The following is a 24,018-nucleotide window of genomic DNA, read 5'->3' on the forward strand; positions in this document are numbered from 1 at the left end:
GGAGCGGTACCTATTTATCTCCTTGCACTTTGACGTGCTTTTGAACTGCTAGGTTGGCAGGAGCAGGGACCGAGCAACGGGAGCTCACCCCGTCGCGGGGATTCAAACTGCCGACCTTCTGATCGGCAAGTCCTAGGCTCTGTGGTTTAACCCACAGCGCTACCCACGTAGTATCATACCACTTTAAAGAGTCATGGTTCCCCCCCCCCCCGAAGCATCCTGGGAGGTATAGTTTGCTAAGGAGGTTGAGAATTGTTAGGCAGTCGCTATCCCTTTAAAAAAAACAATGACAATTCCCAAAGTTCCCTTGAAAGTGGGGTTGGTGGTTAAGCCACTCTGGGCCACAGCTTGGTGGAACAGCACATGTTCTGTATGTAAAAGGTCCCAGGTTCAAATCCTGACATCTCCAGGTAGGTCTGGCCTAGACTTCTGCCTGAAACCCTGGAGAGCCACAGAGGTTGGGTCAATGGACTGAGGGTCTGGCTCTGTAGGAAGCATATTCTGGTGTTCCCTAAAGGTTCATGTGGACTATTTATTAGCTTACCAGTCAGTTTGATCCTTTGGTATGCCTCTGCCTCCCCATCCACAATAACACCCATAGGCCATGTAATCTGGTATGGCATTTTTCCCAGTCATTTGTTTGATCATCTCAGCAAGTTGGATGAGACTGCCACCTACTTCGATTGCACCTTGAAAACAGTCAGAGGGGGGAAACCTCAAATCACTGGGGTATTTACAAAGCAAATATGGGACTCTCTGGTTTGGTAAAGGAGGCTGAAGGAGAAGAAGGAATCTGTTGGGAGGACCTATGTATATCTGTCTATCTGTCTATCTGTCTATCTGTCTATCTGTCTGTCTATCTATCTATCTATCTATCTATCTATCTATCTATCTATCTATATCTCCCAACATAAAGTGTTGTCTTTCATAGTTGGACCTCAGACTACCTGAGAAGCTCAACATGTTAAGAGGTTCTAAGCTGGTTGCTCCAGCTCAAACCGCATGGCTCTCATCAGCCATTCCTGAGTTTCTATACCAAACAATTTAGGAACTTTCACCACTTTGCAAATAAGTCAAGTCTTACTGCCTGTGCAACCTTTCTGACTGCTACATGGAAAAACACATGAACCTAAGCTTTGAAGAGTTTGTAAGTAAAACCGTTTTTAACTTACCAAGTGTGCGATCTATTCCTCTGCTGTGGGAAGAAGGACATTTTGGAACTCACAAGGGCATCTTTTAAAGATCCAACAGACTATATTTCCATGCTTTATTTGCTGCATATTTTGTGATTTTAAATCTCTGCTGGGGTTCCCTCATCAAACCTGGATCTTGGCACCCAATTTTTTATACCTTTATTATCCTTGCCACCAACACTACAATGCCCATCATCCCTGATCATTGGCTTAAACTGTCTGGGAATGATGGGAGTTGTAGTCCAGCAACACCTGAGGACACCAGGCGGAAGAACATTGGCGTGGACAACAGGGTGTTAGATGGAACATCGACAGCTTCAAGTGCATCCCTAGCTCAGGGGCAGAACACCTGCTTTGCCTGTAGAACGTCCCAGCTTCAACCTCCAGGTAGGTTTGGGGCATACCATTATCTGAAACCCGGGCGGGGGGAGGGGAGCACTTTGCAAGTCCAACTCAACAGCGTAAGGACAGCTTCTTAAGTTTCTCTATCTGTGTGCTTGCCATTGATCTGAGTGGAGTGACGTAAGGGAGAGACTAAAATTTAAGTACGTGGATTCCCCCCCCCCCCCCGCACATACTCACCACATGTCAGTAGCAATGCCACCACTGCAGACAGAGTCGTATTTGCCATGTGTGGCCCTGAAAAAGAAATTTAAACCTCTCGATCTGACGTTCCTTTTACAGGAGCAGTGATGAACAAACAAAACAAAGGCAGCAAAGTCATTCCCAAATAGCAGGTGTTACTTGTACAGTACAGTGGTACCTTGGGTTAAGAACTTAGTTCGTTCTGGAGGTCCATTCTTAACCTGAAACTGTTCTTAACCTGAAGCACCACTTTAGCTCATGGGGCCTCCCGCTGCCGCTGCACCGCTTCTGCGTGATTTCTGTTCTCATCCTGAAGCAAAGTTCTTAACCTGAGGTACTATTTCTGGGTTAGCGGAGTCTGTAACCTGAAGCGTCTGTAACCTGAAGCATCTGTAACCCGAGGTACCGCGGTATGAGTAAGTAACACCAGCAACAATTGGCTTCTTGATAGAAGAAGCCACGATGTGGCAGCGTCTCCTGCTCACTAGGGCAACTTCACAATCTGGAGCTGTGTCTGTTCTCTCTCTCTCTCTCTCTCTCTCTCTCTCTCTCTCTCTCTTTCCCTCTCCCCCCCCCCCCACTCTCTCTACTTACCTTTTCTGCGTATGGCAGGGAGAATTTCAGAGGCTGCAGATAACTTCTGCTTGGTGATCAAGGGTGAATATACATATATATATATACACACACACTCCGCCCCATTAGGGACTGTTAACTCCGCCCCGTTAGGGATTGTTATACAGAAGTTATTCTGGTTAGGGCTTCCCTGTAAATAGTTTTCAGATTCTCTTTCATAATTTCCATGTAATTGCCCACATGCTTCTTTTTAAACTGTAATAACTCACATTTCCTCCCATGCAGTTTTCTTAAGAAGAAGAAGGAAAAAGGTACTCTGCTGGCCAGACATTTTGCTATCATCACAGTTGAGCACAGCTTTAAAAGTGATGGCCAACAACGTAGATGGATTGAGCAATTTCATGAAGGGAGGATAAGGCTATGGATAGCCACTAGCCAGAATGGCTAGAGTTGACTCCACAGTTCTGAATACCAGTTGCGGGGAACTACAGGAAGGGAGAGGACTTTTGTGTGCTTGGGTCTTGCTTACAGGTTCCCTACAAGTTCGCTACTGTGAGATCAGGTTGCTGAACTTCATTAACGTGTGACCCTGAAATTTTGGATCCCCTCCAAACCGATGCCAAAGTGTTGTGCTAGTTTTGCACCACAAACCCCACATTTTGTGTTGCCCTCCCAAACTGAGTAATTGACACTCAAACTGGGGGCCATAAGTATACCCCAAACCCCAACCTTGTCTGATGACGTTTGGTGATTATGAACCTAGTCAACTGTATTCTACAAATGTCCTGCAAGTGACAAAGTGCAAAGCTATGAAGGGAACTTACCTGCATGAAGATGCAGTGCTTGCTACTGGACACATAGCCATACCAGGGTATGATACAGCAGGTGTCATATGATTACCTGTGTGTAATCATGTGACACAACTCTGCACAGCTCAAGGTTTATCAGCAGTACTTGGGCACTACCAAGATTCCAAGTCTGAGCGTTGATGCCACAGGAAGATTGGTTAGCAGAGTTGATAGGGGTAAAACAACAACAAACCTCTGGTTACGTGAAACATACTCAATAAACACACAAGACGTAACTGGCTGCACTTTTGAACAAACAAGGTACACTATTCATTGTATCAAATTAATAATAACAATAATAATAATAATAATAATAATAATAATAATAATAATAATATCTTTATTGTCATTGCCCCCTCTCGGGGACAACGAAATTACTTGGCTGCTCCATCCACCCAGGTAGGGCACTCCACACAAAATCAAAACAACTATAAAAACACTAATTAAAACAATACAGTATAATACAGCAAGGAAGATTAGATGACTTTCAAATTATAGATTTCAACAGAAGTCTCATAAAGTTCAATGAAAAAGGTAGAAGACCCAGTGGATCAGTTCATTCTATAGTCAGTTCATGCATAAGGTCCATACATGTATAAGTGTCTATTCCACCTGTCTGTTCATAGAGTCCAATAATTCACATGAAGAGTTGTTACAGTTCCACAGAATCCTTTCACAGAGTCTAAGACAAGGATTTCCGGAATATTAGCCTTGTTTTGCCATCCTAGGCTTCCTCAGTAGTATAGGCTCTAAGTAATGCAAATAAATACAATATCGTAATCTCACACATTTTCCCAGTGAAAATAATAAACCATAAACAACTGTACATACCATATGTAATCTTACAAGATGGTAATCCTGCTTTGTAGCAGATGTTGCTTACTGCAACCACTACTATGCTATAAGATCCACTATCCTATAACATTACATATGGTATGTACAGTTGTTTATGGTTTTTGTATATTTTTCCCCCCTGGAAAAATGTGTGAGATTTGGTAAAGGTAAAGGGACCCTTGACCATTAGGTCCAATCGTGACCGTCTCTGGGGTTGCAGCGCTCATCTTGCTTTACTGGCCAAGGGAGCCGGCGTACAGCTTCCGGGTCATGTGGCCAGCATGACTAAGCCACTTCTGGTGAACCAGAGCAGCGCAAGGAAATGCCGTTTACCTTCCCACCAGAGTGGTACCTATTTATCTCCTTGCACTTTGACATGCTTTCGAACTGTTAGGTTGGCAGGAGCAGGGACTGAGCAACAGGAGCTCACCCCGTTGTGGGGATTTGAACCGCCGACCTTCTGACCGGCAAGTCCTAGGCTCTGTGGTTTAACCCACAGCGCCACCTGCATCCCTATGTGTGAGATTACGATATTGTATTTATTTGCGTTACTTAGAGCCTGTACTACTAAGGAAGCCTAGGATGGCAAAACAAGGCTAATATTCTGGAAATCCTTGTTTTAGACTTGTTTTAGACTCTGTGAAAGGATTCTGTTGAAATCTACAATTTGATACAATGAATACTGTACCTTGTTTGTTCAAAAGTGCAGCCGGTTACGTCTTGTGTGTTTATTGGGTTGATAGGGGTGGCAAGGGAGAAAAATTTGGGCAGATACTTCTGTATAATGCTGTTTGAAATTCAGACACCAGAAAAATCTATCCAGTGTGCAGCGTGCTGTCTGAATAACACGACACAGAGAAGACAAAACATTGCGTTTTCATTTTATCCCATGAACCGCCCTGAGACATGCAGGTATAGGGTGGTATATAAATTTAATAAGTAAAAAAATAAATAGAAAATAATATTGGCTGGGAATGCAGCACCATGACGGCTCACATCAACCTAAGATGGTTGTTGTAAACATGTCCCCAGCTCTCATGTCAGCATGCACCCAGACATTCACAAAGTTTCCATTCCTGTCAGAATACCCAAACGAGTGTGATAAGGTTTTGAATGAAAACCAGGGATTGCCAAATTTGCCTGATTGCAACATCAAGAATGACATTGCACACCTGGTGAACCTGATGGCAAAATGACCTCGTCTTTGAGGGCAGCGTCACCTAACTTGACACTTCTACTGAAGAAGCACGGCGCTGGTTGTGAAAGCACATGATATAAGAAATGTGAAGTCACTGCTGAAAAATCATCACTGTTGACGTGAGTAAACTGAGGGAGAGGGCAAGGAGATAGGCATGCCAACAAATTGTGAGATAAGCAGGCCTTTTTTTCAGCTGGAATTCACCAGAACTCAGTTCCGGCACGTCTCAGGTGCACATTATTGCTATGATAAGAGAACAAGGGAACACTGGAGCACTGGAAACAATGCTGGATTTATGTATAAGCTAAACAAGCTATAGCTTAGGCCCCACTCTCTTGGCCCCCCCAAATAAAATTAAGAAAAACACCCTGGATGTACATTTCCAAAATAGAAGATAAAAAACAAATAAGATAAAACCTACATACAGCAACAGTGTTTTGTGTTGTGTAGGCTCCTATAATGTACATAATGGATCCCGCCTGCTAGCCTGCTTCCTAAAATATCACTGGTTAGTTAGATACCTATTAGGTCCATAAATTACCACATAGCATATATTCAACACAAAAAAACAGCAACAATTTGTTGTTGACAAAGGACAGGTGGCCATATAAAGGGCCCCATTACCTTCAGTAGCTTAGGGCCTCATCGAACCTAAATCCGGCCCTGACTGGAGATAAGTAAGCAATAATTCTGGACAGAATTGGAGGGCTTCATCCCAAAGAAGATGCGAAGACAGAAGAAGAAAGCAATGAAGTATGTTTTCCTGCTGGTACAGGGGCAATGCTTTCATTCTCAGGGTAGAAGAAATAAACCAAACATTGTTCCTGGAACTAGAGTTAACTAGCAGATGCTTCCAGGAAGGCTTATTTCAAGGACCTGAAGAGTACAGCGTTCAAGCATATAACTCTAACTATGCATCTGGATGGCTTCATTTCCAAGCACATTGTGACCATGGAGGGCACCAGGAAGCTTGCTGCTGCAACTCGTACTACAGGTGTGATCGATGAGGGTGATAGGAAGCAAATGCCTCAGGAAAAGACTACGAAAGCAAAGGAGGAAGTGCAGGATTTCAACAGATTCTTTAAAAAAAATATCATTTTTATTAAATTTTCCATTTTAACAATCCAATCCAATCACATTAAATATTCCAAATTATACATATACATATCAAATAATCCAAATATTCTGCCAAATTATAAATTTTTTAATGCTTCAAGTTTGGAGGGTTCTGATCATCTCATATCTCTACTGCTTTTTATAGTCATTTCCAATAGTTCCTCTAATTCTTCCTGTTGTTAACCTAGGATTTCAACAGATTCAAAGGATCACATCAGTCTCAAGACAATGCTAAAGAGACAAGGAAATTAGGAACCAATACCCGGCTAAGTAATTCAGGCAATGCACAAGCTCTGTTTTCAGAGAATGGCGACAAGGATGTCAATAGATGCCGGGGTATCAACAGTGTGCCAGAAGTGAGAAAGTCATTCAGTTTGTGTATGACAGAACAAGTGCACAGAACATCCCTGCAGAAGACCCTCTGGTGCACTACGTGGTAGAGATGAAGGTCAATGAGAACGGGGTGGTGGGGTGGTTGTGGTTGAAAGAAATAGGAAGTCAAGAAACAGAAAGTTACCTAAAAACACAAGCAGAATGGCAACAGATAAATCTCAGCAAGGCCAAATGTGTATCGTCAATTTGTCTTCTCAGGGGACCAGACAAAGTTGGATGTTTGAGTGTCATCTTGTAACCCTGGTTTGAGTATCAATTACTCAAGTTTTTGGGGGGCGTGGTGTGGGAAAAGTCATCAGAAGGATTAAGAATGTGGAAAGGGTGTTACGCTTAGGCATGAGAATGGCAATGTTGCATGTACATCCCCATTTCTCTCCTCTTCTGCTGTAGTTCACTCAGAAAGTCATAGCAATTGCCAAGGCAAATCAAATCAGGACCCTGGACAGCCACCGGTGGGCCCTGCTGGCTGAGCTATGGAAGATGTTGTCTTGGCAAAGGTCTAGCAAAGACCTCATGAGCTATGAGAAGATGTTGTCACAGCAAAGGCAGCTGGCAGGGCCTTCAGTTCCAATGGCTCTGCTCTTGAAGGTCTGCAATCCTTAAAAGACCTGGAATTTACTCTGCAGTTCATGTTCCTGCATGGCTGTGGAACACGAGATGCTATAGGGGAGTTATCTCTAGAACCTGATGGTGATTAAGGATCCACATAATCAGTCCTCAGAAAGTGATTCAGAGTGGTTTTGTCTGAATAGCATAACTTGTGTGTCATCTGAAGCTGAGTTCTTGGATTGAGATTGGGACTCAGGTGCGGGGGACGTCCCATCCTCCATCTGAGAAATGTTGAGTGGCAAGACCTTCTCCTTATTCTCTTCTTTCCCCTTCCTTCCCCCCTCTGCTCTGCGGATTCCATGGCTCTAAGCATCACAATTGTGTTAGATTCTGAAGGGAAAGCATGAGATCTAATGGCCAGTGGTGGGCAATGTATCACTCTCTTGACTCCATGCGCCATGGTTCCTGGTCTCAGAAGTTCAACTCAGATGAACTTCTCTACAGGACAGAAAGAAGCTGGGAGCTGACCATTAATAGGTGTCCATCATACCTGGGACTGGGGCATCAGTTTGTGTTGTTGTGCGTTCATGGCGTACTAACCAGAACTAAGTTGACATTTCTCGGAAGAAATTTAATGCTTACTCTGACAGTTATGCCCATTCCCGAAATAAGTCCTGTTTGATGAAAGTCCCATACATTGTACATCTTAGTAGCTTCCTCCTTGAAGCTTCCTCCTTGAAGCTTCTCGGCCTTTTGGCTAAGATCAAGTGTAGAAGCTTCCTCCTAGTTGTTGTTGTTGTTGTTGTTTAGGGGGATTTGTGATGACCACGGGTTTAATTGTATGCAAATCCAGCACTTTGAGTTTCTCATACGGTGTTTATTAATGCTCCCCTCCGGTGGGAAATAGTGCTACTTTGCAATTATATACTGTATTTATAACTATATTTTTTATATAGGAATGTCCCTGGCACATTTCCTGGAGGTTTTATAAAAGAAAATAAGTTGCTACAAATTGGGTCTGAAAGAAATCAAGAGGACAATGTGGGTACTGTTCTCTGGGAAGAGGGATTGACTCTTAAAACTTTCTGGAAATTGTAGCTCTGTGAAGGGAACAGGAGTCTCTTAACAACTCTCAGCATCCTTCCCAAACTGCAGCTCCCAGAATTCTTTGGGAGAAGCCATGACATAAAGTGGTATCACAGTGTTTTAAATGTATAGCATGAACATGCCTTGGTGTCTGTTCTTTGCATCTGCAAATATGCTTATGTTATATTTGGGCTATCACGATGCCATGGTGAAGTTAGGTAATATTAGACTCTGGGTTAAAAATTACTTCCCCGTTCTTTAGCTGGAAATGTGCGTTACTTCTAAATGTTATCAGCCAACCCTGCTGCTTTTGGGAGGCCCTGGACCTCTGCTGCAAAGCGCTCTCTTTGGGGCTGCTCTGGATAAGTGCCTAGAATCTTCCACTGACCCAAAATGTGACAGCATATCCTCCAACATTTCTCTGATGAAAATAGGGATGTCCCATTCCATAATGATAATTTTACTATTTATACCCCATGCATCTTGCTGGGTTGCCCCAGCCACCCTGGGCAGCTTTCAACATATATAAAAACATAATAAAACATTAAACTTTTCATTAAACCTTAAAGCCCTTTAGATGGCTCAGGGGTCGGATAACTCCATATCCTTCAACATTTCTCCAATGAATATAGGGACAACCTAAGGAAAAGTGGGACATTCTGGGATCAAATCAGAAACCAGGACAGTGTCTCTAAATCAGGGATGTCCCTGGAAAATAGGGAATTTTGGAGGGTCTGTGAAAGGAGTGTATCACTTTGCTGTTGAAACAATCGCACCAGCTTCTGATTGGTTTCCAGGCTCAATTCAAAGCACTTCTAAAGGCATTTAAAGACATTTTAACTTCTGCACCCTTGGATATCTGAAGGGTAGCCTCTTCTCTTAAACCTGCATGGTTATTCAGATCATCCGCAGAGACCCTCCTGAAATCCCCCCCCAACCCCCTAGCATCTGAAGTATATCAAGTGAGGATCTCTAGTTCTCAGAGAAACCTCCAGAGAGTGAAACTTTGGTGCAGAGACCCCAAGATTGCTACCCAAACATTGAGACATGTGACCTATATGAGTTCTAGTTTTATGAAAGGCCCAGCCCTCTTATACCAGCCCTTCCCCAAACTCGTGATCACCAGCCCAGGGACAATGGGAGTTGTAGTCCAACAACACGGACTACCTGGCTTTAATGTAAGTCACTTTGGGGCTAGCAGATATGTAGCAAACAATAATAAACATCTGAAGGGCACCAGGGCAAGGGTGGCTGTTTCAAAGCAAGGAGCCCTTTTCCAGCCTGAGAGCCAGATTTCGGCCACTTTTTCCTGGTCAAAATGGACAAGGGCAGTAGCAAAGCAGGGTGAGGGCTAGAGAGGAAAACGAAAACTATTTTTGTGACAGTTCGTAAAATGTAAAGTGATGTTACAATTCTGAATGTGAGGAATCTGTGGTTTTTATTAGCGCTTTGTTCCTCAGGTGATCAGCTGATGTGGGAATTACCTCTTCCCTTTTCTGCTTCTTGTCTTCCTCAGACATGAGGCGACTTCTCCTGATTGCTATCTTGGGGGTGGGCGGTAAGTGCTAAAAAGTTCCTCGCTTACTTTTGCTACCAGAAGCCCCTTTTTCTCAGCAAGCTGCCTTGTGCCGAGTCAGGCGCTTGGTCCCCCTCTGGATCGGTATTGTCAGCACTGACGGGTAGCAACCCTCCAGGAAACTGGGCAGTATCCATTGATCTGATTGGACCCCACCCAGATACCATCTTCTATTGAACAGTGGGCTATAAATCATTTATGGAAAGAAAGAAAGAAAGAAAGAAAGAAAGAAAGAAAGAAAGAAAGAAAGAAAGGGAGCCATCTTAGCCTGTCTTGTGCTGGAAAGGGTTTGGACCTGTCAGCTGCTGAGACATCCACCCACTGGTGCAGCCAGCAACCCCTTCCCACCTGCCAAATGTGGGTGGGTGGGCAGAGGTGCCCCCAGGGGGTCCCTACGGGCAGAAGGGGGTGCTCCAGAGGTGGGGAAATGGAGGGGCTGAGCCTGCCTGGCAGTGGCGTAGCGTGGGTTGTCAGCACCCGGGGCAAGGCAAGTAATTTGCACCCCCTAACCCGTGGATTTGCGCCCCCTAACCCTAACCCCCAGATGTTGCGCCCGGTGCGGCCGGCCCCCCTGCACCCCCCACGCTATGCCACTGCTGCCTGGGATCCGCTGGATCACGAGCGGGTGAGATAAGTTGCAAAATCCGGCTAAGTGCAAATTTCGAAGGCCAGCCGTGTTTCGATTTGAGCATTGCTTTGGAAATAGGGGCACCTGCCATGGCATGCGGATGGCGTTGAATTGCCCTCCTGTCCCTGGACCAGATCCTGGCAGAGGTGGGCTTTTTGCACTTTCTCGCTCCAAAATGCGGACCGTGACAGGGGACCCCCGCCTGTTTTCCTCCTCCTCCTGCCGCTGCTTGTCCCCTTCCCAGCTCTGTCCGTCATCCACGGCAGCCTGCTCAACTTCAAGTTGCTGATCGAGAGGATTACCCACAAAAACGCCCTCATCCACTTCAATGGATACGGGTGCTACTGCGGAAAGGGCGGGAGAGGGAAGCCGAGGGACCAGACAGACATGTGAGTTGGCCGGCGCGATACCCTGGGCCTCCACAAAGACACCACGAGCCTCACTCAGCCAGACGGGGTGGGGGGCGGCTTTGCTTGCAGGCGATGCCAGATATCCCTGGTAGGTGGGGTCTGGTGCGCCAGAAACCGCTGTGCATCAACAATGCATCCCTCCCTGTGATGCTGCCATGCCAGCATAAGTGGGTGAAGAAGAGGGCTGATTAACCTGCTCAAACACATTTCCCTCTGTTAGGACAGGGCTGGGGAAACCTCAAGACTGAACTCTACAGCGCCACCTGCTGTCACAGTGTTATAACACATTTAAAACGCCTTTTGTGTGTGTAGTAATGTGCAGTGGTACCTTGGGTTAAGAACTAATTCATTCTGGAGGTCCGTTCTTAACCTGAAACTATTCTTAGCCTGAGGTACCACTTTAGCTAATGGGACCTCCCGCTCCCGCTGCACGTTTTCTGTTCTCATCCTGAAGCAAAGTTCTTAACCCGAGGTACTATTTCTGGGTTAGCAGACTCTGTAACCTGAAGCGTCTGTAACCTGAAGCGTCTGTAGCCCGAGGTACCACTGTAGCTGAGTTCCATATCAGTGTGTATGAAGATTCAATGTTTAGACTGTTTTTAAGGAAAGTGCTGGTGCTCTGCTGTTTTCAGTGTAGCTATCCGCATGTTTTAACAGATCTCTGTGGGTTAAACCACAGAGCCTAGGACTTGCCGGTCAGAAGGTAGGCGGTTCGAATCCCCGCGACGGGGTGAGCTCCCGTTGCTCGGTCCCTGCTCCTGCCAACCTAGCAATTCGAAAGCACGTCAAAGTGCAAGTAGATAAATAAGTACTGCTCCGGCGGGAAGGTAAACACATTTCCGTGCACTGCTCTGGTTCGCCAGAAGCGGCTTAGTCCTGCTGGCCACATGACCCGGAAGCTGTACGCCAGCTCTGTTGGCCAATAAAGCGAGATGAGGGCCGCAACCCCAGAGTCTGTCACGACTGGACCTAATGGTCAGGGGTCCCTTTACCTTTACCTTTTAACACACACATTTCTATTAATGCTTGTTTTTTAATTATTGCTTTTCCCTCTAGCTTTTAGCCGTTTCTATTTTAGGTGTAAGCCACCTTGAATCCCTGTCTGCTAAAACTGTGGGACGTAAATAAATATAGTAATAACAATATTTTATTTTATTTTTAAATGAAAGCTCAGCAGTGCAGTGGAGGGGGGGGAGGACACCAAAATTCTCAAAATCTCAACAGGGGCTTCCTGCCAGCAGGCCTTCCTCCCCCTGCATCCCCCCCCCCATTTTCTCCCCTTCCAGGTGCTGCTATAAACACGACTGCTGCTATGAGGGTCTACACAGCAAGCAGTGCCACCCATATATTGATCACTACAGATACCTGATCATCAATGACGATGTTATCTGTGGTGAGTGGCGGGCAGAAGGATTTGGGTTTATTTTCCTTTGCCCACCTTCCCTTTAGAAGAAGGAGGTCATTCATAGAACCATTCCACAGAACTGTCTCCAGATATGCCCCACCCCCATTTATTTCTGGTGGTCTTGATCAGGCCTGCTGAACTCTCCCTGAGCTGCACCCCTCACTGGCCTTGCTTCTTGCCCTCCTGGAGAGGTTCAGCTTGGCCAAAACATGTTCTCAAACTCTGGCAATGCCTGTTGCTTGCCTGGGAGGAGAATGAAGAGGGTGTGTGTGTGTGAATGTGTTTAGACGCCGGCCTATGGTACAAAGGCACTTCTCACATGAGGTTCCAGTCAAAAGGAAGCTTTGCATCCTGCAAGCCTGACGTCTCCTCGCCGCTTTTGCCTCTGCAGAGTACAGAAACAATACCCACTGTGCCGTGCTGGCGTGCGAATGCGACCGCCATGCGGCCCTCTGCTTCCGAAAGTATGCCAAAACGTACAACAAGAAGTACCACCGTTACCCCTACGTCTTGTGCAAAGAAATCACCCCTAAATGTCGAGGCAGCAAGAAGCCGAAGTAGGAAAGCCCGAGAAGCAGGCAAACCGGATGCGGGCTTGATGCAGAGGATTGCTTTGAGAGGGCAATCTCCCCCGTGGGAAAGAGGACCAGAGCGGAAATGCAGGGGGTTTTCTTGCTTGTGTGTTTTTCTGCATGGATTCCAAAGTCAGCAGCATTTATTGTTGAATTTTTGAAATCTCTGCATTTCAAAGTTCACGTTTGATGTCCCCACAAGCTGCATCTTAATTTGCAAAAATTGACGTGTTGGCGTCTCAGTGCTTTTCCTCGCCCCAAGGACTAAATCCAAGATTTGTCTATTACTGGAAATGTGGGGCATGGGCAGCAATAAACCTTTATTTATTTATTTATTTATTTATTTATTTATTTACTTACACGAACTCTTTGTTAAAATTGTTTTTCTTCCCAACCCTGATTTTCCCATCGAGGAAGTGCCTGTGGTGGCTAACTAAGCAGCTATATTAGAAATTCAAATATTCAAAAAGTGTACCTGGCAAGCAGTTCTAGCTGTGTAAAAGAGATGACTGTAGGGGTCTACCTATAAAATGGCTGTATTCCAAGTCAGAACCTTGGCCCATTAAGCTACCTCTCCCATGGTGTCATCTGCAAAGTCCTTCAAGTCATTTACAAAGACAAGGCCTAGGACAGAACCCTGTGGCAACCCACCTGTCCCAGGATGATGAGGAACCATTAGTGAGCGCTCTTTGGGTTTGGTCAGTTAACCAGCTGCAAATTCCCATAGCAGTAGCATTGTCCAGCCCACATTTTACCATCTTTTCTGCAATAATATCATGGGGGACTTTGTCAAAAGCCGTACTGAAATCAAGATACATTACGTCCACAGCATTCCTCTGATCTACCAAGCTTGCAACTCAAAACCTATGCTTGGCTCTTTGTAGTCACAGCATTCTTTTCTAAGTGTTCACAGAATGACTTTTTAATTATCTGTTCTATTACCTTTCTATCAGCATCAAGCTGACCTGCTGGTAGTTGTCTGGGTCTTCCCTTCCCACCCCTGTTTTGAAGATGGGGACAACACTGGCCCACTTCCAGTCCTCAGGGACCTTTCCTCCCAGAATTCTCAAAGATTATAGACGAAGGCTCTGAGATTACATCTTGGCAGGGTGAGGGGTGGGAAAGGGCCTTCTCTGTGGTGGCCCATAAGCTGTTGAAATCCTTCCCTACAGAGGCGTGCCTACATTGAACAGCTTCTAGCGAATGCTAAAGACACATGTCTTTACCCTGGTGTTCAACATTTGAGGTTTATATTTGTAGGACCCAACTTATTCCTGTAATTTTGTTTTTAACACTGTCTTTTAGGTGTTGTAATAATCATATTCATCAGCAGCCAGTGACCAGGTTAGTACTTTATTTATTACACAGAGACAGGTAGTTTTCTCTCTCCTTTTGACACCCCGCAACGGCTTTAGTACAAAAAAAACCCCTTTAAATACAAAATACGCTTCTTCCTCTCGCACACACGCACACACATACAAACATACACACCTCTGTCCAAATACTCTCCCACTCAAGTTATATATTAAATATTACAACTGTACAATATTTATACGAGCGAGAGGAAAAATTGATTAGAGAAATAACAGCCCCACCCCCAAGGTATTAGTAAGACAAAAAATACCCCCACAAATGTTACATCAGTTATTTCTATTTGAGTTCACAGAATCCAAAGAATGTAGAGTTGGAAGGTACCCCCACGTTTCATCTAGTCTGACCCCCTGCGATGCAGGAATCACAGCTAAAGAATCCCTGACTGTGGGCCATCCAATCTCGGTTTAAAAACCTCCAATGATTTATAGAACCATAGGATTGTAAGAGTTGGAAGGATCCCCCAAAAGTCTCCTAGTCTGATTCTCTGCAGTGCAAGATTGACAAGAGCCATTGAATTGATCACCTGCAGAACAGACACCGTTAGATCTCTAACAAAAATTGGAAAAGTTTTCATGCCTTCCAGCTGGAATGCTGCCTAGTCAGCTGGACCCCTGGTTACGGAAAAATAAAATAAAAGGCCAAGGTTAGCCAATGTCAAACTACTGATTTAGAAAGATCAGAGGACCACAGCCATCTGATGGAGGATGCAGTGACATCTCTTTTCCTCCCTCCAAACCCCACTGGAATCATGTAGTTGGCATTCAAGAGCAAGATATGTGTCCTCAGGACACAAGACCCCAGGCTTTGGTCACACTCATCTGCATCCGTCGCCCTTTGGTTTTGCCAAGAATAGCATCAAATATCTCTGAGCCAATGGGCTCTTTGTCATGTTCAGTGAAAGGTCTCCCATGCAAAAGTGGAAACACCTGGACTCAGTTGCCAGTTCTGTGCTACTCATGTGATAAGAATCATAGCATTGGAAAGGACCCTGAGGGTCATCTAAGCGCAACCCCCTGCCATGCAGGAATGGTGGAAGCATATAGGAATAAAATAATCTTTTTTCTGGCTCCCTCTCTCCCTCTCCTACACACGTACATACACTCTTGCCCCCATGTGCTACAACACGGCTGTTCATCCTGCAATGCCTCCTACACACAAACTTGACTGCCAACTAACCTTCCCTGTTCCCTGCAGCATCATCCCCTGACTCCTGTAGACAACTTTGCCCTCCTCTGGCATCCCTCTGCACGCCATCTCCATCAATCCTGCCGTCACAGAATCACAGAACTGTAGAGTTTGGAGAAGGGACCTCAAGGGTCATCAGTTCCAACCCAGAACTAGTTTATTTAGCTGGATCAGACGGTTGGGTTCACCTAGCCTAGGACTGTCTTCCTTTGGCTGGTGGTGGACCTCCTTGCCAGCCCACAACCTTAGAAGATTTGCAGGTGGAGATGCTCCTCACCCACCTCCACCCCTGTGGCCCAGCTCTTCTCCTTTCCCCTGAAATTGTAGAATTGGAAGGGACCCCAAGGTTATCCAATCCAACCCCCTGCAATGCAGGGATCACAGCTAAATGGGTATCTGGATGCTGGATCCATTGGTGGTGTGGGGAGTGGACAGACAGCCCTCAGAGGCTTTGAGAAGGAACCTCCAAGATGGCTTCCTAGACATGAAGCATGCTGCTCAACCAGGAAAGGGCACCGTCACGAACGGAGACCTCTCTGCTCCTCGGAGCAGCTCAGCCTTGAAGAGCTGACATTTCTAGACAGGAGGGGCAGAGGCTGCTCAGTTCGCAGGTGTTCAGGCACCTGGAAAAGCTCCTCCCCTTTAGTGAAGGCTGAAGCCACTCCACATTCCAAGAGCGTCCAAGAGCGCCAGAAGCCCCCTTCAGATCTTTGTCTCTGGACCACTTGGGTCGAGCGCCGGGAAAGAGTCTCGGATCCTGGCCAGCTCCATGGCGCAGAGGCGGCCGAAAACTTTGCTGTACCAGTCTGGAGACCGTCCCCTGGAAAGACAAAAGAGCGACAGGTTAGCAGGGGGGGCATCTTCCACGTTGCACAAGCGGAATTCCCTGTTCACTGATACTGTGACTCCATCAAAGTCTCAGGAGGAGTAGGAGGATGCCCAGGCAATCTGCAAGGGCTTTAGCTGTTGGACAGTGGAACAGACTTGTTGGAGGACTCCTTTGTTGGAGGGTTTAAAAAACAAACAAAAAAACTGTTTTTATTTATTTTCATGATCCAGACGATAAATTTTGAGAAAACAATTGTTACAACAGTAAACAACAAGTAACTTGTCCTGATAAAATGGCAGACTTTTATCATGCCATGCGTTAAAAGTTTCATTTGGCTGGGCGGGTTCCTGCCACAGTCCGAACTATGTATGTATTCAATGAACATTTGCCATATGTTATAAAAGGAACATGGATTGTGTTTGGTGCTCTCACTTGGCATGTTAGTTTCTCAGCCAATGCTATTGACCATACTCTGTTATACCAAGAATCAGTGTTCAGCCCATCACCGGTTTTCCAACATCTGGCTATCTCCATATGAGCAGCAGTCAATAGAAAGGCTAAGGGGTCATCTTTAGGATAATCATGAGAGCCAGTGTGGTGTAGTGGTTAAGAGCGGTAGTCTCGTAATCTGGGGAACCGGGTTAGCGTCTCCGCTCCTCCACATGCAGCTGCTGGGTGACCTTGGGCCAGTCACACTTCTTTGAAGTCTCTCAGCCCCACTCACCTCACAGAGTGTTTGTTGTGGGGGAGGAAGGGAAAGGAGAAAGTTAGCCGCTTTGAGACTCCTTTGGGTAGTGATTAAGCGGGATATCAAATCCAAACTCTTCCTAAGCCCAAGTAGTGAAAGTGCAGGGGACATTTTTTAAAGTTGAGGTCAGATGGCCATCTGCCAGGGATGCTTTAACTGAGATTCCTGCAACAGGTTAGCACACCTCTTTGCACTTTTTGACACCTGAGGTGCTTCACTGAATGGTGCCCAACTCTTTTCCACCATCGACTCTGTTCCGTTCGATTTGGAGCAGTTTTGTTTTATAGCAGCACTGGTTTCCTCTGCTTTTATAACCATGTGCTGCATGGCTGAGATTCCTGCGTTGCGGGGGGTTGGACTCTGCAATTCTATAAAATGAAAGGACTCTGCCTCTGAAACCCTGGATACCCACGGACAGTCTGTTTAGGCCAGTGTTTCCCAAACTTGGGTCTCCCGCTGTTTGTGGACTACAATTCCCATCATCCCTGACCACTGGCCTTGCTAGCCAGGGATAATGGGAGCTGTAGTCCAAAAACAGTTGCGAGACCCAAGCTTGGGACACCCTGCTTTAGGCAATACAGAGTCAGGCAGACCAATATTCTGACTCTAAGACACCTGTCTTTGGCTTAACAAAAATAAAAGCAGCACTCCTGGTTCGTGCTTTGCATACATCTTCCTGCTAATCTTTGGTGTAGTGGTTAAGAGTGGTAGACTCGTAATCTGGTGAACCGGGTTCACGTCTCCACTCCTCCACATGCAGCGGCTGGGTGACCTTGGGCCAGTCACACTTCTCTAAAGTCTCTCAGCCCCACTCACCCCACAGAGTATTTGTTGTGGGGGAGGAAGGGAAAGGAGAATGTTAGCCGCTTTGAGACTCCTTCGGGTAGTGATAAAGCGGGATATCAAGTCCAAACTACTACAGGGGGCATCTTCTACACTTGGGGGTCCCTTTCAACTCTACAATTTTATGATTCTGTAGGCTTGGCTGGACAGCTCACCTGAGATCTGAGCGGCAGATATGGGTCACTCTGGAGCGCCCCATCCCACAGGGCTCCATCAAGTACTGGGAGGTCAGGACCACTGCCCGGACCCCACCTTCCAGGGGCAACGTCTTATGGTCCAGGGATAAGGACACGAGGAGGCAGCCTCCTCGAGGCAAGTCTGAGCGCCATTTTCTGCAAAGGAAAAACAAAACGGGTGAGCAGGAACAGTCAGGCTGTGGATCATTAGGATAGTAACTGAAAAGAAAACTGCCAATATCATTATACAAATCTATGGTGCAACCACATTTGGAATCCTGGGTGCAGTTCCGGTTGTCTCATCCCCTTGATCGTTTTGGCTGCTCTTTCCTGAACCTTTTCCAACTCTGCAATATCCTTTCCATTTTTAAATTCGTTTTTATTCAAGATTTACAAGAACATCTTTAATAAAAATGAATTTAAAAGCGAAAAGGATATTGCAGAGTTGGAAAAGGTTCAGAAAAGAGCAACCGAAAAAGGGGGTGGAGGAAATCCCCTAAGAGGAAAGGTTGGGACTTTTCAGTTTAGAAGAAACACAAGCGAAAGGCGACATGATAGGAGTTTATAGAAGTAGGTGTGGCATGGAGAAATAGACAGAGAATCTTTTGCTCCCCCCCTCTCTCACAACACTAGAACTCATGGACATTCGATGAAGCTGAATGTTGGAAGGTTCAGGCTAGAGAAAAGAAAAAGAAAAAACTTCTTTACACAGCGCAATTGTTAAGCTATGGAACTTGCTCCTACAGGAGGCACGGATGTCCGCTAACCTAGATGGCTTTAAAAGAGGATTTCCTCAATGTTCAGAGGTAGCAATGCTGGCTAGCGAACACCACTGGGATGGGGTAAGGAAGATGCACTGATATTTCCTGGCTCTCACCGGAGGACGAGGAAGTCTCGCCGGGGGTGAGGCGCCATGCTGTCCGTCACATAGTGGTAGACCTCCGTGTTGTGGTCCAGGGCCTCCATCACTTTCTCCTGCAGGAGGTCTTCGTCCCACAGGCGCCGTTCCCGGAGCACCCGCTGAAGCACCGCCTGAGGGGGTGCCTCTACTTCCGTGGACACCTTCCACAGGCGCAGGGGGTGCACGTCCCCCACCTGAGCAGACAGGGAGGCAAGGTGTCATTCTGTAGAATCACGGAGTTGCGGCATTGGAAGGGACCCTGAGGGTCATCCAGCCCAACCCCCTGCAAGGCAGCAATCTCAGCTCAAGGACTCCAGGTTCCACCTCTTGCAACGGAGGAGAGCCCAACCTCCCATCTCTTACCTTCTTGCATGAGATCTCCGTGTTGAGGGGTCCAGGCATGCCAAGCCACCCCTTGAAGCGGTCAAAGGACTCCTTGAGCAGGCTTTGGATACTGACTTCCAAGTCAATCCGGGAATCCCGGCCTTCCCCTTGCAGGCTCCGGCCCATCAGCTCAGAGAAGGAGAGAGGCTGGGTGTCCGCTGCCAAGTAGGAGTTGCAAAGCTGGAGCATCACGTCCTGGGGGATCTGGAAAGGCAAAGCCGTGGTTGTGAGCAGATGCGGGCAGAGACCGGAGCCCAGCAAAAACAGGGATCCCCTGGGAAATCATGCTGGGTGAGCAATGGTTGTCCAATAATAATAATAATAATAATAATAATAATAATAATAATAATTTGTTTGTTTGTTTGTACCCCACCCATCTGGCTGGGTTTCCCCAGCTACTCTGGGCGGCTTCTGACAAAGACCAAAAATACACTCAAATGTCACACATTAAAAACTTCCCTAAACAGGGCTGCCTTCAGATGTCTTCTGAATGTCAGGTAGTTGTTTATCTCTTTGACATCTGATGGGAGGGCGCTCCACAGGGCGGGTGCCACTACCGAGAAGGTCCTCTGCCTGGTTCCCTGTAACTTGGCTTCTCGCAATCTGTCCCATATAGGTCAAAGGAAGCTAAGGAGGGGAATGGAGGGCTGATCTAATCAGAGAAAATGCAGCAGCTCTGGGACATTTTGGGAGCCAGGTAAATTTTGCTCCAGAGGGCTCTTGTGCTCAGATCCTGCACGCAGGTTTCCCCCAGGAATCTGGTTGGCCACTGTGAGAACAGGATGCTGGGCCAGATGGGCCATTGGCCTAATCCAGCATGGTTCTTCTGATGTTCTTAAATAATATTATCATTATTACTACTACAACTACTACTTCTATTATTATTAATATTCCAAAAACAGGTCCTACATAATTCTGCAAAATGCAGTGTTAACAAACAGGATCTGATGACAATAAACATAGTCCATACACAATTACTGCCGAATGAGAAACAGGTACAAAATAAAGCCAAAATAAACAAACCACAGGCATGTGAGTGCGTGGAAAGTAGAGACAGGAACTATTTATAGCAGTAGGCATAATGCTTAAACAAGACAGGGTTGCAAAGCATGGGCACTATTATATCAAGGGAAAGCTATTATATCAATGACCATGTTCCTCCTTGCTTACAAATGAAATAAAGTCAGACCAAGCAAGTACAAAACTGTCCTTTGTTTTCCGCTGACCCCTAAAGGACTCTCAGCTTATTGGCTAGTTGTGTCCCTCACCCCACCCCGACAGTGCAATATCCCACACTTTAGTGTGTCAAATAGTAAGATTGACCCTGTCTAAGTTTCTCCAAAAAAACGGAGGGATGGTCATTCCAGCCGCTATAAGCGGGTGCACTCTCAGTCTTTATCATGCAAATTTCGGTTACCCTCTTAAAAGTGCTAATTGAGAAGTTGGAATGACAACAACAACAAAGCCTGAGCCGAGGGCCAGTACCTGAAATAGTTTCTTGCAGTCCGTGATCATGTGGGAGAGACCTTGGGTGGCGGCCAGGTTTTCATTCAGGTCCTTGTGGTCGGGTTTGCCCATCGTGGCTCGCTTGTGAATCATCCTGACCAGGGTGAGGAGGGGAGAGGAGACAGGAGATAAGGGGAAAGAGCTTTGAGGGAAACGTTTGGCAATTCAGCACATGGGCGTGAGGTAACCCATGTCAGAAGTGTTGTATTTTTGGCAAATTTCCTAAAAAATACCTCCAAAACTTCTTTTTGAGCAAAAAAAGCTCAAAAACCTTTGCGTCTGGATTTTTGCTTTTTGAAATAGGGCAACCCTATTTAATAAAACCTCTTAGGTACTCTTAGGTACTGTTTTTGAACCACCTGGTGACCAAGACGAAGAAAAACCTTCCCCTCCTTCTTTTAAAAAAGCTCGGCGCATGAAACTCTTGCACGATTGCCATGAATCAGCCCAAGCCTTTCTGTGTGCCACGAGAGGGCCACCCAGAATTCCCAGCAGCAGGGGCCTTCCATGGAGGGAGGCTGTTGAATCTCAGATGTGTGACAATCAACGGGGAGCCTAGGTGCTGGGGACATGCTGGGGGGGGGGAGGAGCTGTGGGCAAAGTTTGCAGAATCTCCGAACTGTAGGGATCCCCAAGGGTTATCTATCCCAACCCCCTCCGATGTAGGAACCATGGCTCACCACTGCATAGGATGGCCTTGTTCCTTAGAGAGAGCCTTTATGGGAGTCCCTCCTGGCCTCAGGTGTTGCAGAACCCTGCAACCTGCTGCGCTTGCCTTAGGTGATGCCCGCAGCCAGGTGCCCACAGGTAAGAGCAAAGAGAGAGGAGAGATCTGCAGTGCCTGGCTTTGTGGTACCCACCGCCTCACCTGGGAGAAGTGCTCTCCTTCCTGGAGACGTTGAGGTGGAAAACAGAGGGGGCCAGGCAGACCGCCAGGTTCCCGGCTGTCATCTGGTTCTCCTGGGCAGAGGCCACGTCACTCAGGAAGTAGAGCAATGTCTGCAGCACCTCCCGGTTCTCGTCGGGCATCAGAGCAATGGCTGCCTGCACCGTCGGCAGACGCTGGTCCTTCGGCACAACTGGGAGGAAGAGGAGGATGTCAGGGCTGGGTCCCCAAACCCCATTCCAAAATCCAAAACCCAGATCACCTACGCCCGTCAGTGGTGCTTGGATCTGCTCCCTTGACCCACTTGGTCCTGTTTCTGGTCATCGAGGGCCAACTAACCTGCCACACTGGACCACAGTCGGGATGATTTATGCTCAGAGATGGAAATAAGATTCTGTACCAACCAAGGAGGAGTGGCAGACTAAACTAATGGACTATGCGGAAATGGCAAATCTTACAAGAGCAATAAGGAACCAAGCGGGGGGAAACTTTATCAAAGACCGGGGGAAATTTGTGGATTATTTGAAATGTTATTGTACACATATAAGTTCATTAGTGGGATTAACTTAAACCAGTTAAAATTAATGCTAAAGGAAAACGAGGGAGTACTTAATAATTGGAATAAGGAAGGAAATGCAGTGTCACAAACTTTAAAATATAAGAAAGGGCAAAAACGGTGGGGGAAGTCGAAATATGCATATTTATTGGGAAATATTGGATTTGTATTTTTGTCAAAATATTTTTGAAAAACAGCCTCCCAGACTGGCCCCTGACACCTGGGATTATTCTGCTCAGACACCCCAGCTAGAGACAGCCCCACATCTTCTCAGCTGGATGTCAACCTTATGATTTACCTCCTGGAAAATACACAAAGCAATTCCTGCCTTCTTCTGCCATGCTGGGATTCTCCAAAAGGATTGTTTATTTACTACTACTACTACTACTAACTACTACTGAATTGTGGTGTGGGAGGAGACTCTTGAGAGTCCCATGGACTGCAAGAAGATCAAACCTCTCCATTCTTAAGGAAATCAGCCCTGAGTGCTCACTGGAAGGACAGATCGTGAAGCTGAGGCTCCAGTACTTTGGCCACCTCATGAGAAAAGAAGACTCCCTGGAAAAGACCCTGGTGTTGGGAAAGATGGAGGGCACAATGAGAAGGGGACAACAGAGGACAAGATGGTTGGACAGTGTTCTCGAAGCTACCAGCATGAGTTTGACCAAACTGTGGGAGGCAGGGGAAGACAGGAGGGCCTGGCGTGCTCTGGTCCATGGGGACACGAAGGGTCGGACACGACTAAATGACTCAACAACAACAACAACAACTATTACCACCACTGTTTGTTTGTTTGTTTGTTTGTTTGTTTGTTTGTTTGTTTGTATCCCTTCTTTTCCCCAGACTCAAGGTGGCTTACACAAATTAAACCAACACAGATAAATACAGAAAGCTGACAACATAGAAAAGATAACCATGTACATCACCTTGTGCTTTTTGGAGGAAAAGGTGGTGTATAGATAAAACAAATAAACAAATCTCTCATCTGTCCCCTTCCCAGCTGGTAAGTCCATAAAAACAAAACAAAACCTGAACCCTTCTTCCACTCACACTGGTAAATCTGCAGAAATGTCTCCATCAGCTTCCTGGTGAAGACGGGCTCTGGGAGGTCACGGAAGTACTGCTTGAGCAGGTCGGCCACGTCGTAGGCCGACTGGCCCTCGTAGCTCACATGGTCTGGGGAAGCTTCGTTCATGTGCCTCAGGGCCTGGATCCGGGACTTGACTCCGGACTTACGGAAAATGCCGACCTGCTCAGAGACCCCAGAGAAAGAGAGAGGGAAAGATCATATGAAGGAAAATGCAAGTACCCTTGAACCGAAGAGCTCTGAGGGCTTCTCTTGTGTTGAGTCCAAACGTTGGCCAAGCTGACTTTGCAGAGGGTTGGGCTAGATGACCCATGGGGTCTCTTCTAGCCCTACAGTTCTGTGATTCTCAAGACATTTCCACAGAGCGTCCAGACCAGGACTCTGCAGCGGAGGTTTGATTTGTGGTGCCTCCTGTTTAAAAGTTGTGCTTTTTAAAATGGAATGTCATGTCAGTTTGCATTTCTTCGTACAGAAAGTATTGATCTGATGTGTAGAGATCTTTCCTATTCTAATTAATTCAAGAGGGTTCTGGAAGCTTCTCTGTGTGAAAGAAGCAAGCAGAAGGTTCATGATGTTT

At 46.4% G+C, this 24,018-nt stretch overlaps 2 protein-coding genes across 9 annotated transcripts in view; one reads left to right on the plus strand and one right to left on the minus strand.

The window, feature by feature from the left end:
* The first annotated feature begins 7,686 nt into the window (after positions 1–7,686).
* Positions 7,687–13,258, plus strand: LOC310711759 (basic phospholipase A2 PLA-B-like). Of its 4 annotated transcripts, none has more exons than XM_083514008.1 (5): positions 7,687–7,826; positions 9,892–9,933; positions 10,824–10,968; positions 12,276–12,382; positions 12,786–13,251. In XM_083514008.1, the coding sequence occupies exons 2-5, from the start codon at positions 9,894–9,896 to the stop codon at positions 12,953–12,955; spliced, it is 462 nt and encodes a 153-aa protein (XP_083370134.1). In that variant the 5' UTR covers positions 7,687–7,826; positions 9,892–9,893; the 3' UTR covers positions 12,956–13,251. The 4 variants fall into 4 exon arrangements, with proteins under 4 accessions (XP_083370134.1, XP_083370133.1, XP_083370136.1 ...); XM_083514009.1 differs by lacking the exon at positions 7,687–7,826 and adding an exon at positions 7,850–7,868 and having other exon boundaries at positions 12,786–13,252; XM_083514007.1 differs by lacking the exon at positions 10,824–10,968 and having other exon boundaries at positions 7,696–7,868; positions 12,786–13,258.
* Positions 13,259–14,306: 1,048 nt separating this feature from the next.
* The window catches only part of STARD8 (StAR related lipid transfer domain containing 8), a 74,016-nt gene continuing 64,304 nt past the window's right edge, over positions 14,307–24,018 (minus strand). For all 5 annotated transcript variants that reach the window (XM_083512432.1, XM_083512431.1, XM_083512435.1 and 2 more), the window contains 7 exons: positions 23,405–23,603; positions 21,781–21,991; positions 20,892–21,006; positions 19,386–19,610; positions 18,999–19,216; positions 18,101–18,277; positions 14,307–16,345 (listed from right to left, as the gene is read on the minus strand). In XM_083512432.1, the coding sequence (XP_083368558.1) occupies positions 16,228–16,345; positions 18,101–18,277; positions 18,999–19,216; positions 19,386–19,610; positions 20,892–21,006; positions 21,781–21,991; positions 23,405–23,603 (1,263 nt within the window). In that variant the 3' untranslated portion in view covers positions 14,307–16,227. The remainder of the gene's footprint in view (positions 16,346–18,100; positions 18,278–18,998; positions 19,217–19,385; positions 19,611–20,891; positions 21,007–21,780; positions 21,992–23,404; positions 23,604–24,018) is intronic.

This window comes from Podarcis liolepis, assembly GCF_965112155.1.
Source record: "Podarcis liolepis genome assembly, chromosome: 7".
Lineage (NCBI taxonomy): Eukaryota > Metazoa > Chordata > Lepidosauria > Squamata > Lacertidae > Podarcis > Podarcis liolepis.

Excerpts from the sequence above, each read along its gene's own strand:
- LOC310711759 (XM_083514007.1), top strand. The coding sequence starts at position 7,720 with ATGTATCACTCTCTTGACTCCATGCGCCATGGTTCCTGGTCTCAGAAG. Across the intron at positions 7,869-9,891 it reads GGGCATCAGTTTGTGTTGTT|ACATGAGGCGACTTCTCCTG; the intron begins GTGCGTTCATGG and ends TGTCTTCCTCAG. Across the intron at positions 12,383-12,785 it reads CAATGACGATGTTATCTGTG|AGTACAGAAACAATACCCAC; the intron begins GTGAGTGGCGGG and ends TTGCCTCTGCAG.